At 37.6% G+C, this 20,775-nt stretch overlaps 1 protein-coding gene across 1 annotated transcript in view; it reads right to left on the bottom strand.

Moving 5' to 3' along the window:
* INPP4B (inositol polyphosphate-4-phosphatase, type II, 105kDa) overlaps window positions 1–20,775 on the bottom strand; it is a 325,870-nt gene that overhangs the window by 41,571 nt on the left and 263,524 nt on the right. The window contains 5 exon segments of the mRNA XM_009328759.1: window positions 2,940–3,080; window positions 7,740–7,857; window positions 8,904–9,027; window positions 10,037–10,209; window positions 20,659–20,775. The exon segment at window positions 20,659–20,775 is cut by the window's right edge and continues 31 nt beyond it. Coding sequence (XP_009327034.1) covers window positions 2,940–3,080; window positions 7,740–7,857; window positions 8,904–9,027; window positions 10,037–10,209; window positions 20,659–20,775 — 673 coding nt within the window.

Here is a 20,775-nt window from a genome sequence, read left to right as displayed (position 1 = left end):
CTTCCAAAACCTTATGGACCAAGTATTCCATTTACAGACAAACATTCTTTAAAGCACATATTCTTTTTCCCTTCACAAATCCTGAATAAATGCAAGGGCTATTTGTGGGAATTTCAAATGGTACCACAGGCAGAGAACACCAACTCCTACATCTCTTACTGCTGCTGTTGCTTAGGTATATTAATTTCTACCAGAGCTGGACAATATTGAAGCCACACAAGATGGAAGAGATGCAAGTGTCAGGTGGAAAACCTTCTGAAGAACTAATTTCTGCTCTGGTCTGAGAATATTTGCTATAAATAGTCAAATTGATTACTTCTCTGGGCCCTCTCTGCCCTACACTGCTCCTGAGCTGTTAGTTATCTTGGTTTCTTGTATCTGAAACTAATGAGAGAACCATTTCTCTGCTATTGAGCAGTGATTTCACCATTAAGCTTCACAGAGTTGCGACCCACAGGCTGACTGACTTCAGCTGTCTGCATTTAAGCTTGCTGCAGCACACAGACCTCAGCGGTTGCTCTACAGTGCTGCAGCTGGCTCAGGAGTGTGTTATGGGGTTTCTTGCAGCAGTCAAGTCTGCTGGGAACACATCACCCAAATCCTCATTATCCCGCACCTCACAGAAAACCCAGACAACATCAGGATGTCATTACGCTTATCCATGAACTGACGATAGCTATATGGGCAAATATCTTTCTCTCCGAGACCAAAATTTCTACAACAGCCAAGTTTCACACAGGCTAAAAAAAAAAACAAACCCCCAAACCCCATCTCCTGGTACCTCTACTATGAGCGACATGAATGAATGTAAAGACAGGAATGTTCCTTAGGCAGTTAGGGCCAAGTTTTTGCAACTCATCTTTAGAATAGCCTTGAAATGAAGAAAAGGAAATGGACGAGTACAGAGAGAGAGGCATGGACAAGTTAAGTGAGAAATTCAGGTAGACAAAACGAGACACAAATCAGAAGATACTATATGTACTGCTACATCATGCAGAAGGGAATCAAATATTTCAATGGGCCAAAGAGGGAGAAGACTCGGCTACTTCCTCAGTAGCCATTGCTGCACTGTCACGTGAGAATATTTCTTTTAAACCAGATATATTCTCAACTGTGCTTTATTGAAAGAAGAGATGTTTGCATCTAATAAAGTAACATTGTCTAGAAATTTATCACAAACCCTTATTTCTATTCTCACATTCGTTTTCCACAAAAAATATATATTTTACCAAAAAGCATGTGCAGTGTTTCCAATCTCAAAGACAAATGTGCAACTTTAGGAGTTAAGCAATATTTTGAATTAAGTCTAATGCTTACACCTATAAGTGCATGTAGACAAGCTGTTTCTGCATGGAATAATCCAACTTGATTTGCTTAATAGAGATATTAATATATATCTGTATTTGTAGATATACATATATTATTTTTTCATTCATAGCTTTCTTTGTGCACAACGTAAAATCACCACTGTGAAAAACGCTACCATTCTTCCTGCCACTCCACCTGCGAGCCAGACATCTTTTCACACTGACTTCTCTACACGTCCCCATCTATCCAGGCTATTTCTAAACCTTGTCAAATCTTTCTTCAGGACATTTGCAACATATAGTCCTTCCTGCCTATCCCACCCATGTAAGCTCTCACAAATTTGCTTCTCGGTTACTGCATACTCCTTTTCTCTGATTTTGGAAAAACGTGACGTGTCCTAGTCACAATTGTCATGACTGGTTTTGTTGGTTTTGTACGCTATCACTTTGGCCAAGTCACTCCTCTCATAGCATCACTTTTCCCTTCTTTATGGGATCAAGAATAAGCTATTTTCATTTTCAAGGCTGTTTCAAGTTCTCTAACCAACTACTCAACTCCTTCACTAGTAAAATGCCAGTTTTTACTGTCCTCTGATTCAGCCTATGTCTCCCATTTAAATTTTCTGCCTTAATTTTCTCACACATCACAACTCAGAGAAGTCTCCCATAAACATCCACAAAGCTACCTAATGGCATTCCTTAGAAGTCTTCCTTAAAAGACTCCTTTTACTCTGCTGTCTACAAAGAACAGGATGTGAAACTCTGGTTGTGCTTATCTTCTTGCCTATTGTCCAGGTTAATGGTTTTTCACTGTCTCCCTCTATTTCCCCAGCTACACTTTTGCTTTTGGTTTTGAGTTTGTGGTGAATGCAATCTAAAGATACGTATTATGTCTCTTGGATGCTCGCTTAATAAAACTAGTTAAAAAAAAAAGTAGTTGTCTCACTGTTGATGTCTACCTTGCAGTTTTAACATTGCACAAACTTGGTAATTTAACATGACCGACAGATACCCGTCTCTTGGAAGAGAAAATTACTACGTTGGTGAAACTTTGACTACTATTGTACTAATTAGTTTCCAGCAATCTTTTCAGAGGAGTAATATTAACACATCAGAACTTTAATATCAGCCTTCATGTTTCTACAAACATATTACTAACGCATTCCCTATTATTAACTACCACTCCTCAACCCTGGAAAAAAGCCCTAAAAAGCTGAGAAAAATGATCTCTTTCTAGCTTGTGACTTGTTCAGCATTTTCAAGCCCACCTTTAAGATAATAATGATTTCAAATTTTCAAACTCATGTTTGACAAGGTCAAAGTACATGTATGAACAAACTTCTACATCCATGAAATAGAAATTCTTTTTATATCTGTATCCAAAGGAAGCTTGGTGTTGACTGTGTGAAATAAAGTCCTGCGTGTGGTCATATCTTCACTTGGACTTCTTCATTATTTTGCATTGCTTCATAGCTTGTGCTTATTTCCTTTAATATTTTTTAAAATACACACTGAGTCAGTATGAGATGGCCCAAGAGCAAATAACAAAAAAAGATTTATTTTTAATCCTGAGAGATATCCTGTACTAGCATGGCATACTTGGACAGAAAATGAAACACAATTTTTTCTTACCTCTCTGCAAGTGTTTGCTGTTCATTGATTCCAACATTAAAGAGTACTGGATACATGCGAAGTAGTTTTCCTTGTTTAATCTCTTGTGGCAGCAACTCAAACATCTTTGCTGGAAGCTGGACCTCTATAACATAATGTTCACTAGGAAAAATAAAAAGAAGAATAAGGATGGGAATATTGATTGGTTTGCTTCAAATTATAACCTTCCTAAATTACAGAGAACATGTAGACCTAGAAATCAGTTTCCCCCTTTTCCCCTTAATTGTATTGAACCATAAAATGTGACAATTCAGCTTGCTTGTTTTAAGAGCATAACCAAGCTATATGGAAAAAGGCAGGTATATATAATTATACACTCTTGATACTGACTTCTTTACTGAAGTGAAAATAGAACTAAAGATGAAAGCAGTAGAAAAGTCTTCTGCTACCAAAATATCAGTGAGAACACCTCAACTCTTAAGATGCAACTTGCTGAGTTACACAAACAACTTCCTTTTAGAAGTCACAACTTGGTCCTGTATCCACTCGAAATGTAATATGAGCGAAAACCTTTCACAAAAACTCAAAGCAAAATTCCCATTTTCTTCAGCGGCTGGATTTTCTCCCTGGGGATAGAAAGCATCAGCAATAACAAAAGTGACTCTGTGAAGATAATAATTGAAGGCTCATTACACAAACTTGAATCCTATTTTAGGACAAGGGATATGATATATAGCAGTTCTGGTTTTATGTTTGTGTTTGGTCTGACTTTATGAAAAACATGTTACTTTGGCTGCCAGTCCAAATTCTGATCATGTGGAACCCTGAAGCTGAATTTCACCTGTCTTTGAGGATTGATGCCTGACCCCACAACAGAAACGGCATGCTGTTACCTTAGTTTTTACTAGCTTTCTTTCTGTTATTAGAGCAATCAGCCTAATAATAAAAGAACAGACTAGAAGCAAATCCATTTGTCTCCAGGATTTGGCATTTTAATCATTCAAAGAGGGCCAACTGATAACAAAGACTGAAATTTTCTCTCCTGCAGAGCACATTTGGTATACCACCAAGAAGGAAGAGTATTACAGCAACAGGAGGGAAGGAGGATCTATATCCTAGCTACAGAAACCAGGCCTAGGAAGTCACACAACTTTTGCACATAAACTTAAGATCGAAAACTGTTTGCACCTATTGAAATAATCTATCACGGAGTCCCTCCAACCCTTATTTTAACCAATCATGTGCTTGCTAAAGAATTAAAATACAATCTGGATTACCCACGTGTAGAATTGGGGGAGAAAAGGCAGAAAACCTTGAAGAAAAAGGACAGTTTCTGCAGTAGTTCTGACACCCTTGGCAAGCTGGAGGGATGAGTGTGCTATCTCAGAGGAGGTGTTGGGATAAACAGCTTCAGCTTAGAAGAGCTAGTGGTTGTGTTTGAACCTCTATCCTGCCCATATACCTGACAACAAAATAAAATGGATCCAGTGCAGACTTGTGACGGAAAAGTAATTACATTCAGCTAGGGCAGCAGCATATACTTTGGTACGGGCTCAGAAATGCATGTAATCTTTGCGCAAATGCCAGATACTCCCTGCTGAGGGGGGTTATCAGTTTTGAATGGAGGATACATGGGGGGGGGGGGGGGGAGGGGAAGGAGAAATAGTTCTACTCCCCAGATAAGTCTATTTGGTTTGTCTTTTGTTTAATTAAGTCACCCATTTGAAGGAAATAGAGAGTTAGCAAGGATGACAGTAAACAACCCTGTACAAATGATCTTTGCAGAGCAGCGTTCATCCTCAGCCTGCATGTCAGCACTCCTAGCTGCTGTCAAGTGCTATCAGAACATTTTTCTGTGCTGGAATGCATTCGCAAGGTTGAGAAGAAATGTTGGTTTAGTCTAATTCAAAGAGCATACGCTACTGAACCAAAATGCCACCAAATCACTGCATTGCTACATTTCACACCCCCAAAATCACTACGAATTCTTTCAGTGTGCGAAAGAACATTGAGAAATGCTGACCTTTAGGCACGATAAATTAACGTCAGTACCATCCGAGAGCTTCCCCTTGTCAGGTTTTTTTTTTTCTTTCTTTTTCAAAATATTTTTTGAAGTCTCAGAGATAATCCTTGGTAACTTTTAAAAATCTGCAACCAACTGCACAATGAAAACAACTCACTTCTGATCATGTAAAGAAAAGGCTATCAAGCTGTTACAGAGAGCTGTCTAGAAAGTCCAGGAATGGTACTGAAGTCAGGTGGGGGGCAGGGGGTGGGGGGAAGAATTCAAAGTACTGAAAGCTGGAGGACTTGACATGAATTTCAAAAATCTTACAGGTCCTATGCTTTTACTTAAACAAGAAAAAGTAATACAGCAGTAAATTTTATCACCATGTAGTTTCTCTCTTTTATGGTTAGACTCAGTGCAGAGATACCAGGTGATTTTGGCATGAATTGGATAAGGCGGCTACTACCTTTTCCAATGAGAAGGAAAAATCAACACATAATTTTTAACATATAGTGTTCTCTCAGGAAAACAGGGTGGAGAAATCCAGCATGTTTGAGAAAGTAAATAATAAAACATCATCTCTTTCAGAATGAATTGTATAAATTTAGGTATTAAATATTTAAATGTATATGATTTCACTAAAACAGGACTGCTTAAGAATATCCCTTTCTTTGACTTAATTTGCTTTATTCTCTAATATTTGTTATTATCACATATGAAGATAGACAAACACTCGCAGTCCTGTTAGAAGGCTTCTAAAAATTACCCCCACGCAACTGCAGGCCATGGACCCTGCAGCTACTTGCAGTTGGCTGAAATCGCACACTCTTAGTTCATTGCAATAAATACCAAAAAAGTCATTTACACACACCTTTGCTTTGCTTTGTAACAGAAAAAAAAAAATGCACACATGGTCAGTCACTGCATCTCAGCTGGGAGGTGCTTTACCCAACCCTATTTTCAGCTAAGTGACAACTTTTTAAATCTCTTCAATGTGGCTGTAAGTGCTAGTCTGATCGGGGGCTTCGTTGAAAACATGGTGTCAAACCCTGTGATGCCTCAAAGTTCGTGTGCACAATCAAATACATTCTACCAAAGAATTTTATAAAAGTAAGTGTTAACTACTTTTGCCTGTAATAAAAGAACATGAGTGCCTGAACTTCACTGCACCTGGATGGTCGGGGTCAGCCACCCACATCAGCAGGTTAGTGCACTGCTAGTCAATGCCACGCTCCTTGGATTGGTTTGTTTGTGTACACAGAATCTGTCTTAAGCACTTCCCTAGAAAAACAATTACAAGTGAATACTCCGACTCTGCAAGATAAGACCTTGTAGCTTAATTTTCTGTCTTGCATTTCTACAGTCTTTTAGTCTCATTTTATCGAGCCACACCACAACAACCAAAATGATCTAAAAATTGTGGGGTTTTTAAACATTAATTAGAAAACAACTAGGTTTTCCACTGTCTTCTCTTTTTATGGTTGACTTTCAATGCTGTCTGATAGGAGCTGTCTCATCACAGCTCTAACAGGAATGGGGCTCCTCCACATAAGCCTTAAAGATATTTTTTTTTTTTTTCCTGGTACCAATCCCATCCAGTGAATACCTGGAAGTAAGTACAGTACAGCAATCACAGGCAGTACCTCTTCTTCCTAAAGACTACTCCATCAATCCAGAATGCCTGAAGTAGCCTAAAGCTCGGGTCTTTCAAACCCAGGACCTCCTAGTGTGACAGCTCAGTGTACTGCAGTAATGGCAGCAAGCCAGTAAATGTAGCTGCTGGATTTTTCAGGATTTTTGACTGCTGTGATTTACAAAGGATGTGTTTCTTCTGTTTTATCTACGCACCGTAATTATTCTTAATTATTCCTGATGTGTTGCCTATCATACTCCGGCCTTCCTGCTATTTATTTCAATCCTTTCTCGGAAGCCCCATAGGATGAGAGTGAATCATCCAGAATAATTAAGAAAATCAGTGGTGAAAGCCCCCTTCAGAAGAAACATATCTTTTCTAAAAGTTGCTGCTTTTAGCTGAATTTAATTTACAGTCATCTTAAGAATAATGATACTATTAAGGAAGTGATTTCTGCAAAAGTAAAAACATTTGGAGCTTCAGACTAGAATAATAATGATGAAAACCCCATTCCTCCTGTGTAACAATCTTGTTAACCCTCTTATAGCCACAATTAATGAAGTATTTCAGTTTATGTCCTGATATTCAGCAGCGCTTATGTGAGGTGCATAACGTATTAGTGGCTTTATGCAAGGATTTCTGAGGGTGCGTATGTCCTGTGTGATCTTCAGCAACTAAGATAGGCTTCATTTTTCAGAAGTGACCACTACGTTTTGGCATCTGAGTTTTTCAGTTTCCATCCTAAGACAATCAAGGCCTAACTCTTAGAAATGCAATTTCATTTGTCACACTGAAATACAAGTCCTGGACACCTCAAAAACAAGGTTTCTTCAGTTAGAGGCCACTGTTGTAAATATTGACCTTGTCACTTCTCTTTGATTCAGTATCTATATATGAAAAATGCAACAGAAACTCTGCGCAAGCCAGACACTGTTTTGATTAATTTCTATTAATACAATTGGAACTTTCAGCTTTTCATCAGGAAAGTAACCCAGAGCCCGTATTATTACTAGCTTTACAAATCCCTACCACTTCATTACATCTCCATTCACCCCATGAAAAGTAAAACTACTGCACTTCCCATACAATAGAACACAGCAACAAGAAAACCATTATCTGGGTTTTCATGTGCTACAGATTAAAACTACATGCCACGGGCTCCAGGAAACAAAGTTCTTACCGCCTTCCAGTTATAACAGGCAAAAAATCTTCTGATTTGGCTTCAATGACTTTAAACATTACTTTCTGCAAATCTGAAATTCCCACAGCCATGTCTTCTAGCATCCCCGCTTCTTCACCTATATGGGAAGATTACAGAGGTTATTAACAGAGTAGACAGATCAGTCACTGAATAGGTTATAGTAAAGCAATACGGGGATTATATTTTCCAGTCTGTGCATCTAAAAATCACAGCCCTAAATCCACATTAAAGTAACCTACATAAAAGCAGACTGATTTTTAGAACTGCTGACAATTCTCTCTACTACAAGTAATAAGCAACTCTGAAAATCAGCCTGCTCTATATGTGCATAGAATGACCTCAGAAAAGCCATTTTTGTCTTTTCTGAAAGCGGTTTTAGACTGTCCTGCTGATGGAGGACAAAGGTTTTAAGAAAAACAACGAGTATCATGCAAAAGGGAGTCTGACAGCAGTCTCCAAGTGAGGATCTGCAATTGCCTGTGCATTAAAGAGCTGCACAAATGCTAAATCCCTCTACTTTGGTCAAAATCTCTAATTTGGGGAAGGATTTCAATACATCTAGTTCAAAGTATTTTGAAACATACGGCAGTTTCTCCCTCCAAATGTCCTTTTTAATACCTATCAAATGATGGCACCTGTAACAAGCTAGGAATCAAACAGTTTTCAGGCTATCTTCACATAACCAATACTGGCGTGGTCAGAGCAGAGGCTGATGGAGTCAGTAACTCTTACTGTCTACATCTGCTGTTTGGGTTAGCTTTATAAACCTGCTATTTTGGGTCAGGCCAAATGCCTATACAAATGGAGACAGTTTTCATTAAAACCAAAAGTTCCACTAGCTGTACTGAGGAAGGAGTCTCCTGTATTTAAGACAACGTAGTTCAGCACTCTGCACGGAATAATTAGCAACTAGTGTTCTCAGAGGAATTGAGAAAAAAATAAATGAGTAATTTTTGATGCAGAATTGACAACACAATAGACTTCAACTGTGCTATTATACGGAAGCCTACTGTCTCCTAAGGATAATATTTGTTGATTCAATAAGCCAAATTACTGGAAGTAGAACAGAGGTTAAAATAAGAACCTCCTGGGTAAACTTCTAGTCTGGATGCATAAGGAACTTTGTCCAAGAACAATACTTACTATACGTACTAAGGAGTCCCTCATATTGCACAAGCAATCCAACAGTATGAAGCTGTTGTAAAAATCCTTGATCATGTAAACCCGTGTGCAATTTGATTATAAACCCACAGACCAATCCAGCGAGCTATAAAGACAATGAAAAAATGTGAAATTAACAGATGTACTGTTGTACATAGTTAAAATGAGGCTTGCTATCATTATACACAACAGAAGTAATATTTAGATATTTGAGAAAACAGCATAGATATTTCTGTTTAGTGACTACATACATAATTTCATACTAATATATTATTGAGGCATTTTTTGGTGTAAAAAGCAGTGAAATATTCCCCTATTTTACATTAGATAAGCTTCATTTGTTTTGTGGGGTTGTGTGTTATTTAAACTGACATAAGCGAGACCAGAACCTCCGTTGGCAGGCTATAAACACATAAGGCTGTGAATTATGATGGATTTGAAAGCAGTTAGGCACCTAATGCAACTGAATCTCCTTGGCAGTTGCACACTAACTCCTTAATTATGTTAGGAAAAACATATAACTTAAGGGAGAAATTAGATGAATCATTTAGAGAAAAATCTATCTGGAAAACATGAATACAGGAGAAGATCAAAAGAACTTCAGTTATTCACCAAGAGAAGACAAGTCTGAGAAGAGACATCCTAATAGCCTTGAAACACATAAAATACTGCTACAAACTGAAAACCAAAGAATCTGTTCTTCATTTCCAAGGTGATCAGGAGAAAATAATACCTAGCTTGAATAGCAGCAAGGAATATTCAAGGCTAGACTTGAGAACTTCACCTACAGGTGAGGATACTGCCATATAATCTAGGAAGACTAAAATCAGCTTTATGGATCCTTCTTTGTGCAAAAGGGAGTTAAGGTAACCTTTTCTAGTCCATTGCAGACCTACTGCTCTGACTCAGTGATACAGATACTATGGATTTGCATTTACTATTTATTTCTCTATCACATTATAAAATATTTAAGTGCATGTAATAGAAAATTATGAAAAAGTTGCGTTAAATTGGAAAAAGAAAAAAACAACAAAAAAGGAAAAACACAAACACTGGCATGAATAGTATGCTTAATTATAGCAACAGTAGGAGATAAGTGACACAAGACAACTTACTGCTTGACTAAAGACGATGTCTCTTCTTAGGGTCAGCATCAAACATTGTGGCAAACCACAGGCAAGTTCCTGGAGCAGAACAAATGCCATCGATTGCTTCGCCCTGGTCACCACCTCTCCCATGCAGTCCTTCAGCGTAATCACCAGGGGATAAAGCTGTTCATACCAGTCACCTAGAACAAGACAGATCATCCATTCCAAAACAGAAAACTTGCAGTGAAAATCCTTTTCAGAATGGAAAGAGGGCTGCAGTGGCTGCGTAGATCATCCTACATTTAAAACGACCCTGCAGCTCTATCCTAACCGTTGTGGTAGAGCAACCACCACCAGAGAATGTGCTTAGAGGTAGGACTCCAGCTTACCACTGAGACTGGGGCTAAATCCTTGGCCTGAACTCAACTATATCCTGAAACAATGACTTCTTAACAGACCTAACTTCTCTGTAAAACTTGCATTAAAGTGTCATAAACAGAGCACACAGAGATACACGTGAAAACTCATTTAGCACAAGAGGAATATGGTGGAGATGAAGATCTGTTCTTTCCATCACTGACAACTTGCTATCTAAACAAATGAAGTACCATCAAAATAAAAAAAAAAGAGGGAAGAACCTATATTTAAGAAAAAGTGGGTGCTGGAAGGCAAAACAGAAAACAAATAGATATCTGGAAGGATATTATCTGTTTAATGTATAGGCTGGAAAAATACTAACCTTCAGGTCACATTCCTTTTTCTTTTTAGCCTCTCTATATTGTTCTCTTTAAATATTTAGAGGTATTGAACTCATTATTTTTTTAGCTACTTCGAGCAGAGAGATTTAGAACTATTTTGTAATATGTTTTGCTCTGTTAGGATATATGCTAGGGATATCAGAAAAAACAAGCTAGTGAAATGCTTGAAAAATGGGAGTCCTTAATACATTACAAATGAAACTAAGAGATAAGTAGGAATAGAGGAAAATCAGAACAGCTTACTCAAATTTGCCCAATTACCCAAGCTGTTCCTGAATTTTTCAGGATTTAATAAAATCAGATCTGCATTGTAGTTGCATATGGTTTTGTTTACCCCTAAGTTGAGCAAATAAAAAAAAAAATCACCCTCCTTTAGAATCTACATCTCAGTTTCATTGTTATAGTTAAAATGACAGAGAAATCAACACTCCAGAAAAATCTATATAAAAATAGGGAGTGTAACTGACTTAATATAGTCCATCGCTGACTCATATTTTCTGTAGATTAGTGTAATTAAGAATCAATGATAATTAAAATCTGTTCCATTTAAATTGTAATTAGGTGGAAGATAACAGCACATTGTTTCAGGTAACACTGAGTCAGGCCAATGAAAGACTCATTAGTATTGAAGAAGTTCTTTAGGCAGGAAGACATAGCTGCCTGTTGCAGAGTCAGTTTGGCTGTGCTCCAGAAAAATAGGTAAATGAATAAAACTGTAGCCAAGAAGACTGGAGAGAACTTTGAAAGCCAGGAGAAACTGCACAAAAATAAGGCGCAGGAAAGAGGAAATAGGAACAAGGACAGAGCAGTCACAGAGAACAACTTGGGTTCCTTTGTAAATAATGTCTTTGTGGTCAGACAATGTGTGTTTTAACACAGTCATACATATTTAAGTGTGAGTAATACAGACTGAAGAACTGTTCCCTGGAAAACAGCAGTTATGAAGATAGAGCTATCGTGAGCAAAACAGAACAGAAGCCATCCCCAGTTTCATGCTCCAGCAGAAAGAAGTGATTTTATACATGCCACTGACTAAGAGAGTACTGATACACCGCATGCCAAGGTCTGGTGTACACATTTTAAAGAGACTGCTGAAAAAAATGGAGAGCTTGCAGAGGAGAGCTACCAAGATTTAGAGTTTAATCTCCTTAAGCTTATGAAAAAGGCTGAGCAGCAACTGGATTTCCCCTCTTCATGAGGAGAAAATACGTACTAACGGGGATGTTTATTCTAGGGAATAAAAGCACAAGAACCACCAAAGGCTGGAGGCTGCTGTGAGACACAGTCAAATTTAGAAATAAGGTAGACAACAAGGTGTGACATACTGCAAGTCAGACTAGACAGACCAGACAATGTAAACTCTCCTTTCTAGTCTTAAGTTACAGTAATTTATTAAACTAATCAATAAATAAATGGCAAGGAAAGCAACTGCAGCAGAATGAGATTAAAAAAATGTAATGCATACTAAACCATTGAACAGGGCTGTATGTGATAAGAATAGAGTTTGTTGGCTGCTTCTGACTTGAGCAAATAATGAAAAAGATCATACCTGGCCACTTTAAAGTAGACCTGAGCGTACAGCTAATAGACATCTGTCCCACTTTCATGGGAAAGCAGAGCTGGACACAGACACAGCCAAGGATCTTGCAAGTACTCTGACAGCCAGGGCAAGAGAGAAAAAGCTGAATTTCTAGAACTAGCCACACTTTGTGAACCTGCTATTACTATTTCAGGTTATGTGGATAGGGCTAAAGAGCTTTACTGACACTCTTTTTCACAAAAGAGGGGGTCACATACTGGCCACGAGTCACATAACACTTAGATCTGTTCCTACTGAGCTGCCACTTAACCAGTCAATCCGCTCTGTGTATTTCCACGTCTTTAGGAACATAACTTTGTACTTGTCCTTACTGAACTGCATCCTAATATTTCAGTGCTCCATTTCATCAAGATCTATTGTAACCCTGCTCCCATGCAGCTTAAAGCCTCTCCCAGCTTTAAGCATCTGCAAATTTTATAAGCAACATCCATATTTCATAAGCCAAGTCAGTAATGAAAATATTGAATAATACTTCACCCAGAACAAATGTAAGTGGATTCTACTTCATGAAGCCTTCCAGGTTGGCAGTAAACAATGGATAACTACCTTCTATTATAATTTTCAGGATTATTTTGCACATACCTTGTAGTAGCTTCAAGATAATATTTTCACAAGGATTTTTTGGGGGAGACTACATGTTTGGAATACCAACTTACTAACATAAGTAATTTTTGTCAGTAGTAGTTCTGTTAAGAAGGAATTCAAATTTTAGATTCTATTTCATTAAATGAATCTAAATCTATTTCATTAAATAGAATCTTCATTAAATTTGAGATTCTCAAGGCCATTTTTTCATTAAAGGACATTCATGCTAAATATATGAAAAATAAATCCTACTGAGTATTTGATGTCCCAAAGAATACAGTGCTTTACTTATATACATATCTTGCTTTGTAGAAAACAATAAAAAATGTGAGTTTGTAGGAAAACCTACCGTAATGACTAAGGAAAGAGAAATTATTTTATTATAGAATATAAATAGAATTGTAGATGCCAAAAGCAAAGAAGATAAAACTATACCCTCGTGTGATTAAGTTATCCATTACAATCATTACCCCTTGCTTACACTGAAAATTCTTGTCCACAATTAGTATGGCTGTCCAGTCCCCAGAAGGTGGAGCTAGTTCGCAAATCGAAAAGAGGGATTGCGTTGTTTCTTGAAAACAGAATATTTATGAATGGACAAGTATATTCTCACGTTTGTCCTTTTATTTCAAAGCAAGCTTAGCGTGTTAAGATCAAAATAAGAGGTGTATCACAGACTGAGGACTCAGAAAAGACAACTCTAGAAAAAAAATCTATATAGTTGCTCAATCTTTGGTCTGTTAAAATCGCCATATGTCACTTGTTATGCAGGATATCCTGTTGCAAATACTCCAGCAAGAATATAAATCAGGGTCATTCATTAACAATGCGCAAAGCTCCAAATATCCATCAGAAGCACGCACTTACAGCAAATACTGCAGCTTTTAACTTGCTCCTTGAAACTGAGAAGCACTGTGAAACTGAAGTTTATGAAACAAAAAAAAGCATTGTATTTTGAAGCTTACAAGTAAATTCAGTAGAATTTGGAAAATAAAACTGTCTTGTATGCAAAGGGTAAATATGGAATATTAATGAAATTCATAAAGAGACATTAGTTGTTAAGGGAGCTTTAAAATCCTGGTCTAAATTCAGGTTTAGATTATCCTGATCTGTCTTGCCACAACACTGTCGACATGTGAGGACACCTCTTTGTTACGAGTCACTGCTTACACGTCCAAAAGATTTTGGGAGAGGTGCAAGATGCCCTACAACTCCTCCTTCATGAGAAGGCTGGCAGTCAGCTCAGAATCAGTTGTTGCTGTAACAAAGATGCAGGGGGTCCAACCGTGGCTCAGGACCTCTACTCCTACAGAGACTGATGATAGCTTTGTAGAATCACTAAGGGAAGGGAATAGTACAAATTATTGCTTTTGTGTTTAACGCATTCAAGGACTTGCACGCATTTGACAGTTCAGGTGTCAAATTTCTTTTAAGTTAAAATTGCAAGATTTGCATCCCCAACACAGCGGAAAATCCTTTGAAAAAGACCAAAGAATTAACTGAATGAGTAAACATCTCAAAAAAGACATTGGGAGCAAGAACATAAGCAACGAGACTATGGGATGACTGTCAGGTCGCTCAAATGGCAAGGGCAGCCTGTCCTGTTTGGAATATTTAGCATCCAAACAAAAGAGTCAAAGCCTACTGATGAAGCAAGGAAACTCAATTCAAAAATCATGCTAGTCAGCCTTTGGAAAGGAAACTAAAACCAGGCATAAAAGCCAAACGCATTAAAACGGAAAATGGAAGGATGAAATTAAAAGTACTATCACCACTATGCAGTTAATGTAAGATTAAAACAAGAGTATGTGCAGCACAAGCACTGAGTAAATACTCCACCTTCCATTGCTAACAGAGAGTTGTGGAAGTTCAGTTTATGACAGGATTTGCCCTTTGGTTTCTGGAAAATGCCCTTCAGTCCCATGTTCTCTTACTCAACATGCCTGCACAGGCAAATGACCTGCAAAGCACCCAACTAGTTATTTCTACATGCTAATACTCAACTTGCAATATGACAAACTGCATGTTAAACATGATAAAGTTCGGCAGAAAAGCAAGCTCCTGCTTTTTTCAAAATCAGACCCATTGAAGTGCTTATTAAAATGTGCTGGTAATCAAACAGGAAAAGCCCTGAGGCTTTGAAATAGCAATCCTATCTCCTTTTGCCCTGGCAACAGAGAGAAAAAGCCAATTCTGTCACTGCTGTCTGCACCACCTAAAAATCAGTGGAAATCTTTGATGGCTTCAAGTCACCTCAAAATTTAAATGGTATGAAGTTAAAAACTAAATATGGAATTAAAAGCAGAAGAAAGCATAATGTCATCTTCTTAAAGGAACAAAGGGCCCTAGAAACGTAGGTAACGGCAGCTACCCACAACTTAGTTTTTTACTGTAGCTAATCACTTATTCCCTTATTGCCTGAACATACAAATAATCTATGGTAGGCTTGAAATAATAGAGGTCAAACAACATAAATGAGGAGTTGTCTTGACATCACAAACCGAACGTTAGACAAACTCTAATGTCTTAATGAAAAAGGCAAGCATAACAAACCAACAAATCCAAAACAGTAGTAACCACCTCAGAAACAGCTAGTGCAAACAGCACGAAATAATTAACCCACAGAGTCTCAATTTACTCGTAGCATAGCAACATTCTTCTGAAATTTTTTTTTTAAGGGAGGTTTAAAACCTGACTTAGTAGAGTTCATGTATTCAACTTCGCACCATAAAAATGTCAGCTTCCTACTTCTTCATCTTGCCACTGAGCTCTTGGAGCTCAGTTTAACTCTAGTATGAGGGCTAAGCTCTTTGAGAAAGGATGAGGTTTTATGCTCATAATTCTGCAGCGTTTCTTAGAGGAACACCAAAAACCTGCTTAAGTCTTCCTGGTATTTCTGCAGTTAATGTAATAGCAGTCTACTTTGCACAGTTTTGGTGTCCAGAAGAACAATTCTAAATTCTTGAGATTTATTATTCCATTGTAATAATCTGAGATTTTCTATACTGTCACATGGATTAATAGTGAAAATGGAAACAATCTAATCATACATATACAAGTGTCCCAGCAGCTTTAGTAACAACAGAAACAGAAAAACAGAAAAAGGCAGCCATGGCAATAACAGACATCAAGCTAAGGAACTCTAATATACTGAAAACATAGGAGTGATGGATAAACCTCGCTCTAGAAGTGTTATGCAACCAAGTATTCTGATGTTTTGTTTAAAAAAATAGTTTGTCGATTCAGTTAAATAGTCTTCCTTTCCCTTACACATTTTTAAGCTTCCGTCAATAGCCGAACTACTTAGAGAAAGTACTGCTGAAGGGGTTGTCTTATATGCTGGGTTACATATAGCTCAGTTAAGGACCCTATCAAAAAGAGAAGGATGATACAAAAGTGAGAGGGAAAAGAAAAAAAACCACATTGCACTGGGAGGGATGCACTGAAAGGATGCAGTGCCCATCCCTAGGGCACTGAAAGACAGAAAGGTTTAATGTAGACTTACAGAGTCCCCATCAGGTATCATATTATTCAAGAAAAATTAACCCACATATGCCTGTAGCAATGTGGCTATGAACAGATGTTTTCCTTCATTCCAGCTAGGAAATATGCACCATTCCCCAGGTGCTCTTTGCTACCTATGCTGAAGGTCACCACTGGCCAATTCATCTGCCCAGCAACATAGTTTATATGAGTCCATAATTCACCTCAGGCAAAATCCAGGTGCAATCACACTGCCAACTTAAATCCTTTAAGATAACGGGGTGGATTTTGTATGTAGCGAATTAGGGAGTACTCACACAGAGCCAGTGGAGGAACGGCTGGGTGATAGTTCCGATGGTGTGGTACAGGGAGCAGAGGAAACAACAGCGTCTTTTAGCAGCACAACTAAACATGGAGATCTGTCAGGGGCTGTGTAAGTGTAAGAGCAAACTACTGTGTTTCACTGGCACCTCTAATGCTGCAGGACAGGCTTTCACATTCTGACTCCCATGGAAAATGAAAAGGCAAAAATAAAAAGAATTTAATATTGTCAAGTAGTTCTCCAAGGCAAACCAGCCTAGAGCTAAAAGAATAAAAAAACCCCAAACCCTCTCTTTTAAAATCCATCTACTCTTCCTGATTTATCCTGCAGAGAAATCATAATCCTGCAACTCATGAAACCATAGCATGTTACCTTGGTAACTGATAACTCAAATTCAGTCTTAAGAATACACTCAAAGGTCAGACTGCATGAAAAGTTAGGCTAAGGAGGGTAAATTTCATGTTGAAAGGTAAGTACAAGAAAAAGGTGCCACCAATATTTCTGATTACAAAGATTCCACACAATAAATACAAGCACGTTGGGAAAAAAAGAATAAGATCACACGATGTCAACACCGAGGTTGCAAATATAAACCTATCTTAGGAAGCTCTGAATATATGTTATGCCAACATCTATAGTTATAGGCATATGCTATTGCTTAAAGTCATCAAATTATTGTCATAACTTTTTCTACCATCTAAAATGAACGTCTGCATTCTTTGACATCTTTTACATTGTTATGAAAATTTTCTAGCATATACATGCTAGAAAAAAATTGTATTAAAAAAGTCAGGTTTACTAATATAAGCAAACATTTCATCCCATACTTTAAGGCATACTTTTCAACGCTTTGGTCAAAACCATGGGTATTCCCCATTTTTCTTACAAACAGCAGCACAACTTTCCTTAGGATCAACTCCAGCGCTGAAGCAGTTTCAGACTCAAAGATCTATCTGTGCCCATACATTTGCAGCATTAATGAAATACATTATGTTCAAATTATGGTATAATATAGAATCGCATGATACGGCAAGCTTTTCGTGTATGTAATGTTTGTGAATTGTACGTAGCATAAAATTCTGTAATTTCAGAAACATATCTATGGGTGTAAACAGTATGATTTTATATCTAGGAAAAAGTTATGAACCCATACAACCACGCTTCAAATATAAAATGGAGCAGAATTAAGGCAAAATTTATAACCCTAAGCTTAGAATCATAACCTTTATGTAGGCACTTCACGGTGCATCCTCAGGGCTTCATATCAAACTTGAGAGAGCAAGGTGCAGAGAAAAACAAACATATGAAACCACACTCTCATAGAGAAGTCAAGCATGAAAAATTCTGGCCCCAAAGGCAATGGTTTTGAAAACCATTAGGCAACCAACTTTGGCACACACTTGGATGGTTCTTCAGAAATCTCCATCTTTTAAGTAAGTCCTATGAAAGAAAGCAATTTTAAAATGTCTCAATTACTACATCGACTTTGAAAGTCCTATAAGCTCTCAAAGGCACTGCATGATGCTTTCATGAAAATATCATTAGGAAATGTCTTCCTCAAAAAGCAGGACATGAAAACAAAGCGATCTGCCCCATAAATCTCCTGCGGTTTCCATGTGATGGGGTGTTGCAGAACACTCGGCACAATTCAACAGAAGCACTGACTGCTCTCACAGAAGGGCACTTGTACTGATTCAAGAGAAATAGGGAAGGCCCTGAAATGAGGGAAAAAGAGAAGAATTTATTCCAGTGCCATAACATCTTGATATTTTTTGTGTCCTTGGCCTGTCAGCTCCAGAAGACAACTCCTCAGCTGAATGAAACACGTCTATAATTTTCTAAGCATTACAATTATCATTAATGCTTAGCAAGAGGTGCCTTTCATTCTATTTGATGACTGCTTATTATAGTACTTAAAAAGAAGTAACTTTTAAGTTCTTTTGGCTTTGTGAGCTAAAAGCTCTAACGAATGTTTCATTTGCCTGTGTAGGGTGTGAGCCTGAATCAAAGCTAAGAGCACGCTTTTTTATAATTATAATGAGACTCAAATGGACTGGTTAAATACATTTCATGGCTTATACAGAATACCAGAGGACATGTTCAGGGGGCTGAAGAGAATGAAGGAAAATCTGTAAACATTCATGTTGCTAAGCATGTCAGAAAGCATCCAAAAAGAATTATCCTAATCATGACTTTTTTCAGACTGGGGAAGGAGGGGGAAATCTGAAGTTTTGTTCCATAACCATGGAATACAGATAAAAACCAGTACATGTGTGTCTATGTATACATGCACAAATGCACTGCAGTAACTTGGGGGAAGTTTGGGTGAAAGCATACTACTACTTTACCTGCAAAACATTTCTAATAGATATACTGGATTTCTGCTAACAATAGCAGAAAAGCTTGTTAGCACCAGGACAAAGAGAGGGGAATTAGGTACAAGAACAAATATTCAATTTTTTTCTTTTGATCAAAATCAGTATGCTTGCGTTCACTTTCTAAAGATTCTTTCAAGTTGACAACTACATCTACCTCACTGTTGAATATTTGTACCTTCTTATCTGAAAAAGGTCTGAAAAATGTAGAAAGCTAACTGTGTTAATACTTTGCACCCGCAAGCCTTCACTAGAGGACAAAGATGGTATCATCTCTCTCTCTAACATTATAGGGATACTTGCCTGGTAGACAGAAACTCAAGAGAAGCAAACAGATAAGAAATACTCTGGTCTCTGGACTATTCATGCAAAAACAAGTCCAACACATCTGGCACTGAAAACAAGAATTCCAGGATGCCAGCACAAATCTCTCATACTGGTAAAAATGCTGATGTTGCAGCTGCATTAAAAATCAATACTATAACCAAAACCTGTCGCATGAAACTCACCAGTACTACACAAATGATATACAGCTGAAAAAACTTTTAATTCTTGTTATGTAAGAAAGAAATTACAAATGAATTCTAATAACTTTACTTTTTTTTTTTTTTTAAAAGGGGGGGGGGGGGGGGGGATGGGAGAAGAACATGTAAAGGAAAATATAGGATAAAATATACAATTAAAAAAACCCCACAAAATTATACAAAGCTCTACAAAATAAAGTGGTTGTGGGGTTTTTATTATTTTGTGGGGGGTTTTTTGTTTGTCTGTTTTTTCAACTGAAGAGTGGCACAAGGGTTGGTTCTGATTTCCTTATATTTGGACTACCACCATCATCACTACGGAGCTGTTTCATTTGTTGCAACACACTTGCACATCAGAAAGTCTCGTCAGACTTATGAAGCAGATCTAATCTATGCTTAGAGAAAGCAACAAGGAATGTAGCCATAGGAGAGGATCAGAAGATTTGGTGACAAGGACCTGCTGTGGACAAAGTGTTCTTCACATCATCTCATGGAATCACTCTACTTAGCCTTCAGTATTGACACAGATTGACAACTGTATTCAGGGAAAAATTAGTTTTAGCAAATCAGAAAACAAAGATCAGTATATCTCTTCAGAAAAGTGGAAGGGTTTACAGGAGAATGACGCTGAAACAGAATGTTCACCTTTCCTTACAAGTTTCCTATGGGGTAAGACACGCTTCAATTTTTTTTCTCGGAACAGTATATTCAAGTAAAATCTAAAGTAAAATAAACTACATCAGCTTTCAAAGGAAAACATTGTGGTTTCAAAAGGTTTTCATTGTAGCACAAAAAATTGAGCATGGCAAGCAGTTTGAGCACACAATGGAGCTGTAATTTGATAAATAGCCTTCCATCATTCAAGGCTACAACTGTGCAAAACCTTGCTATCAGCACTCTCATCAAAGATACTATTGCCTCTTCTCTGTATCATTTGTCTGTGACTTTTTCCATTTTTACTTACTCTAGTCAATGATTTAAAAAAAAAAAAAAGTTGCTTACCACCTGTATGCAACACCTTGCAATCTGCTGCTGAAGGGTCATTTTCACCCTCTTTAATGTTGCTGATGTTCTCTTTTTAAAGCAGTCTGTCCACCATGGCAATAACACAGTTTAAAC

The sequence above is a fragment of the Pygoscelis adeliae genome, unplaced genomic scaffold, assembly GCF_000699105.1.
Source record: "Pygoscelis adeliae isolate BGI_AS28 unplaced genomic scaffold, ASM69910v1 Scaffold66, whole genome shotgun sequence".
In the NCBI taxonomy this organism is placed as follows: Eukaryota; Metazoa; Chordata; class Aves; order Sphenisciformes; family Spheniscidae; genus Pygoscelis; species Pygoscelis adeliae.
Note: the sequence above shows the minus strand (reverse complement) of the source record. Positions and strands in the feature narration are given on the sequence as shown.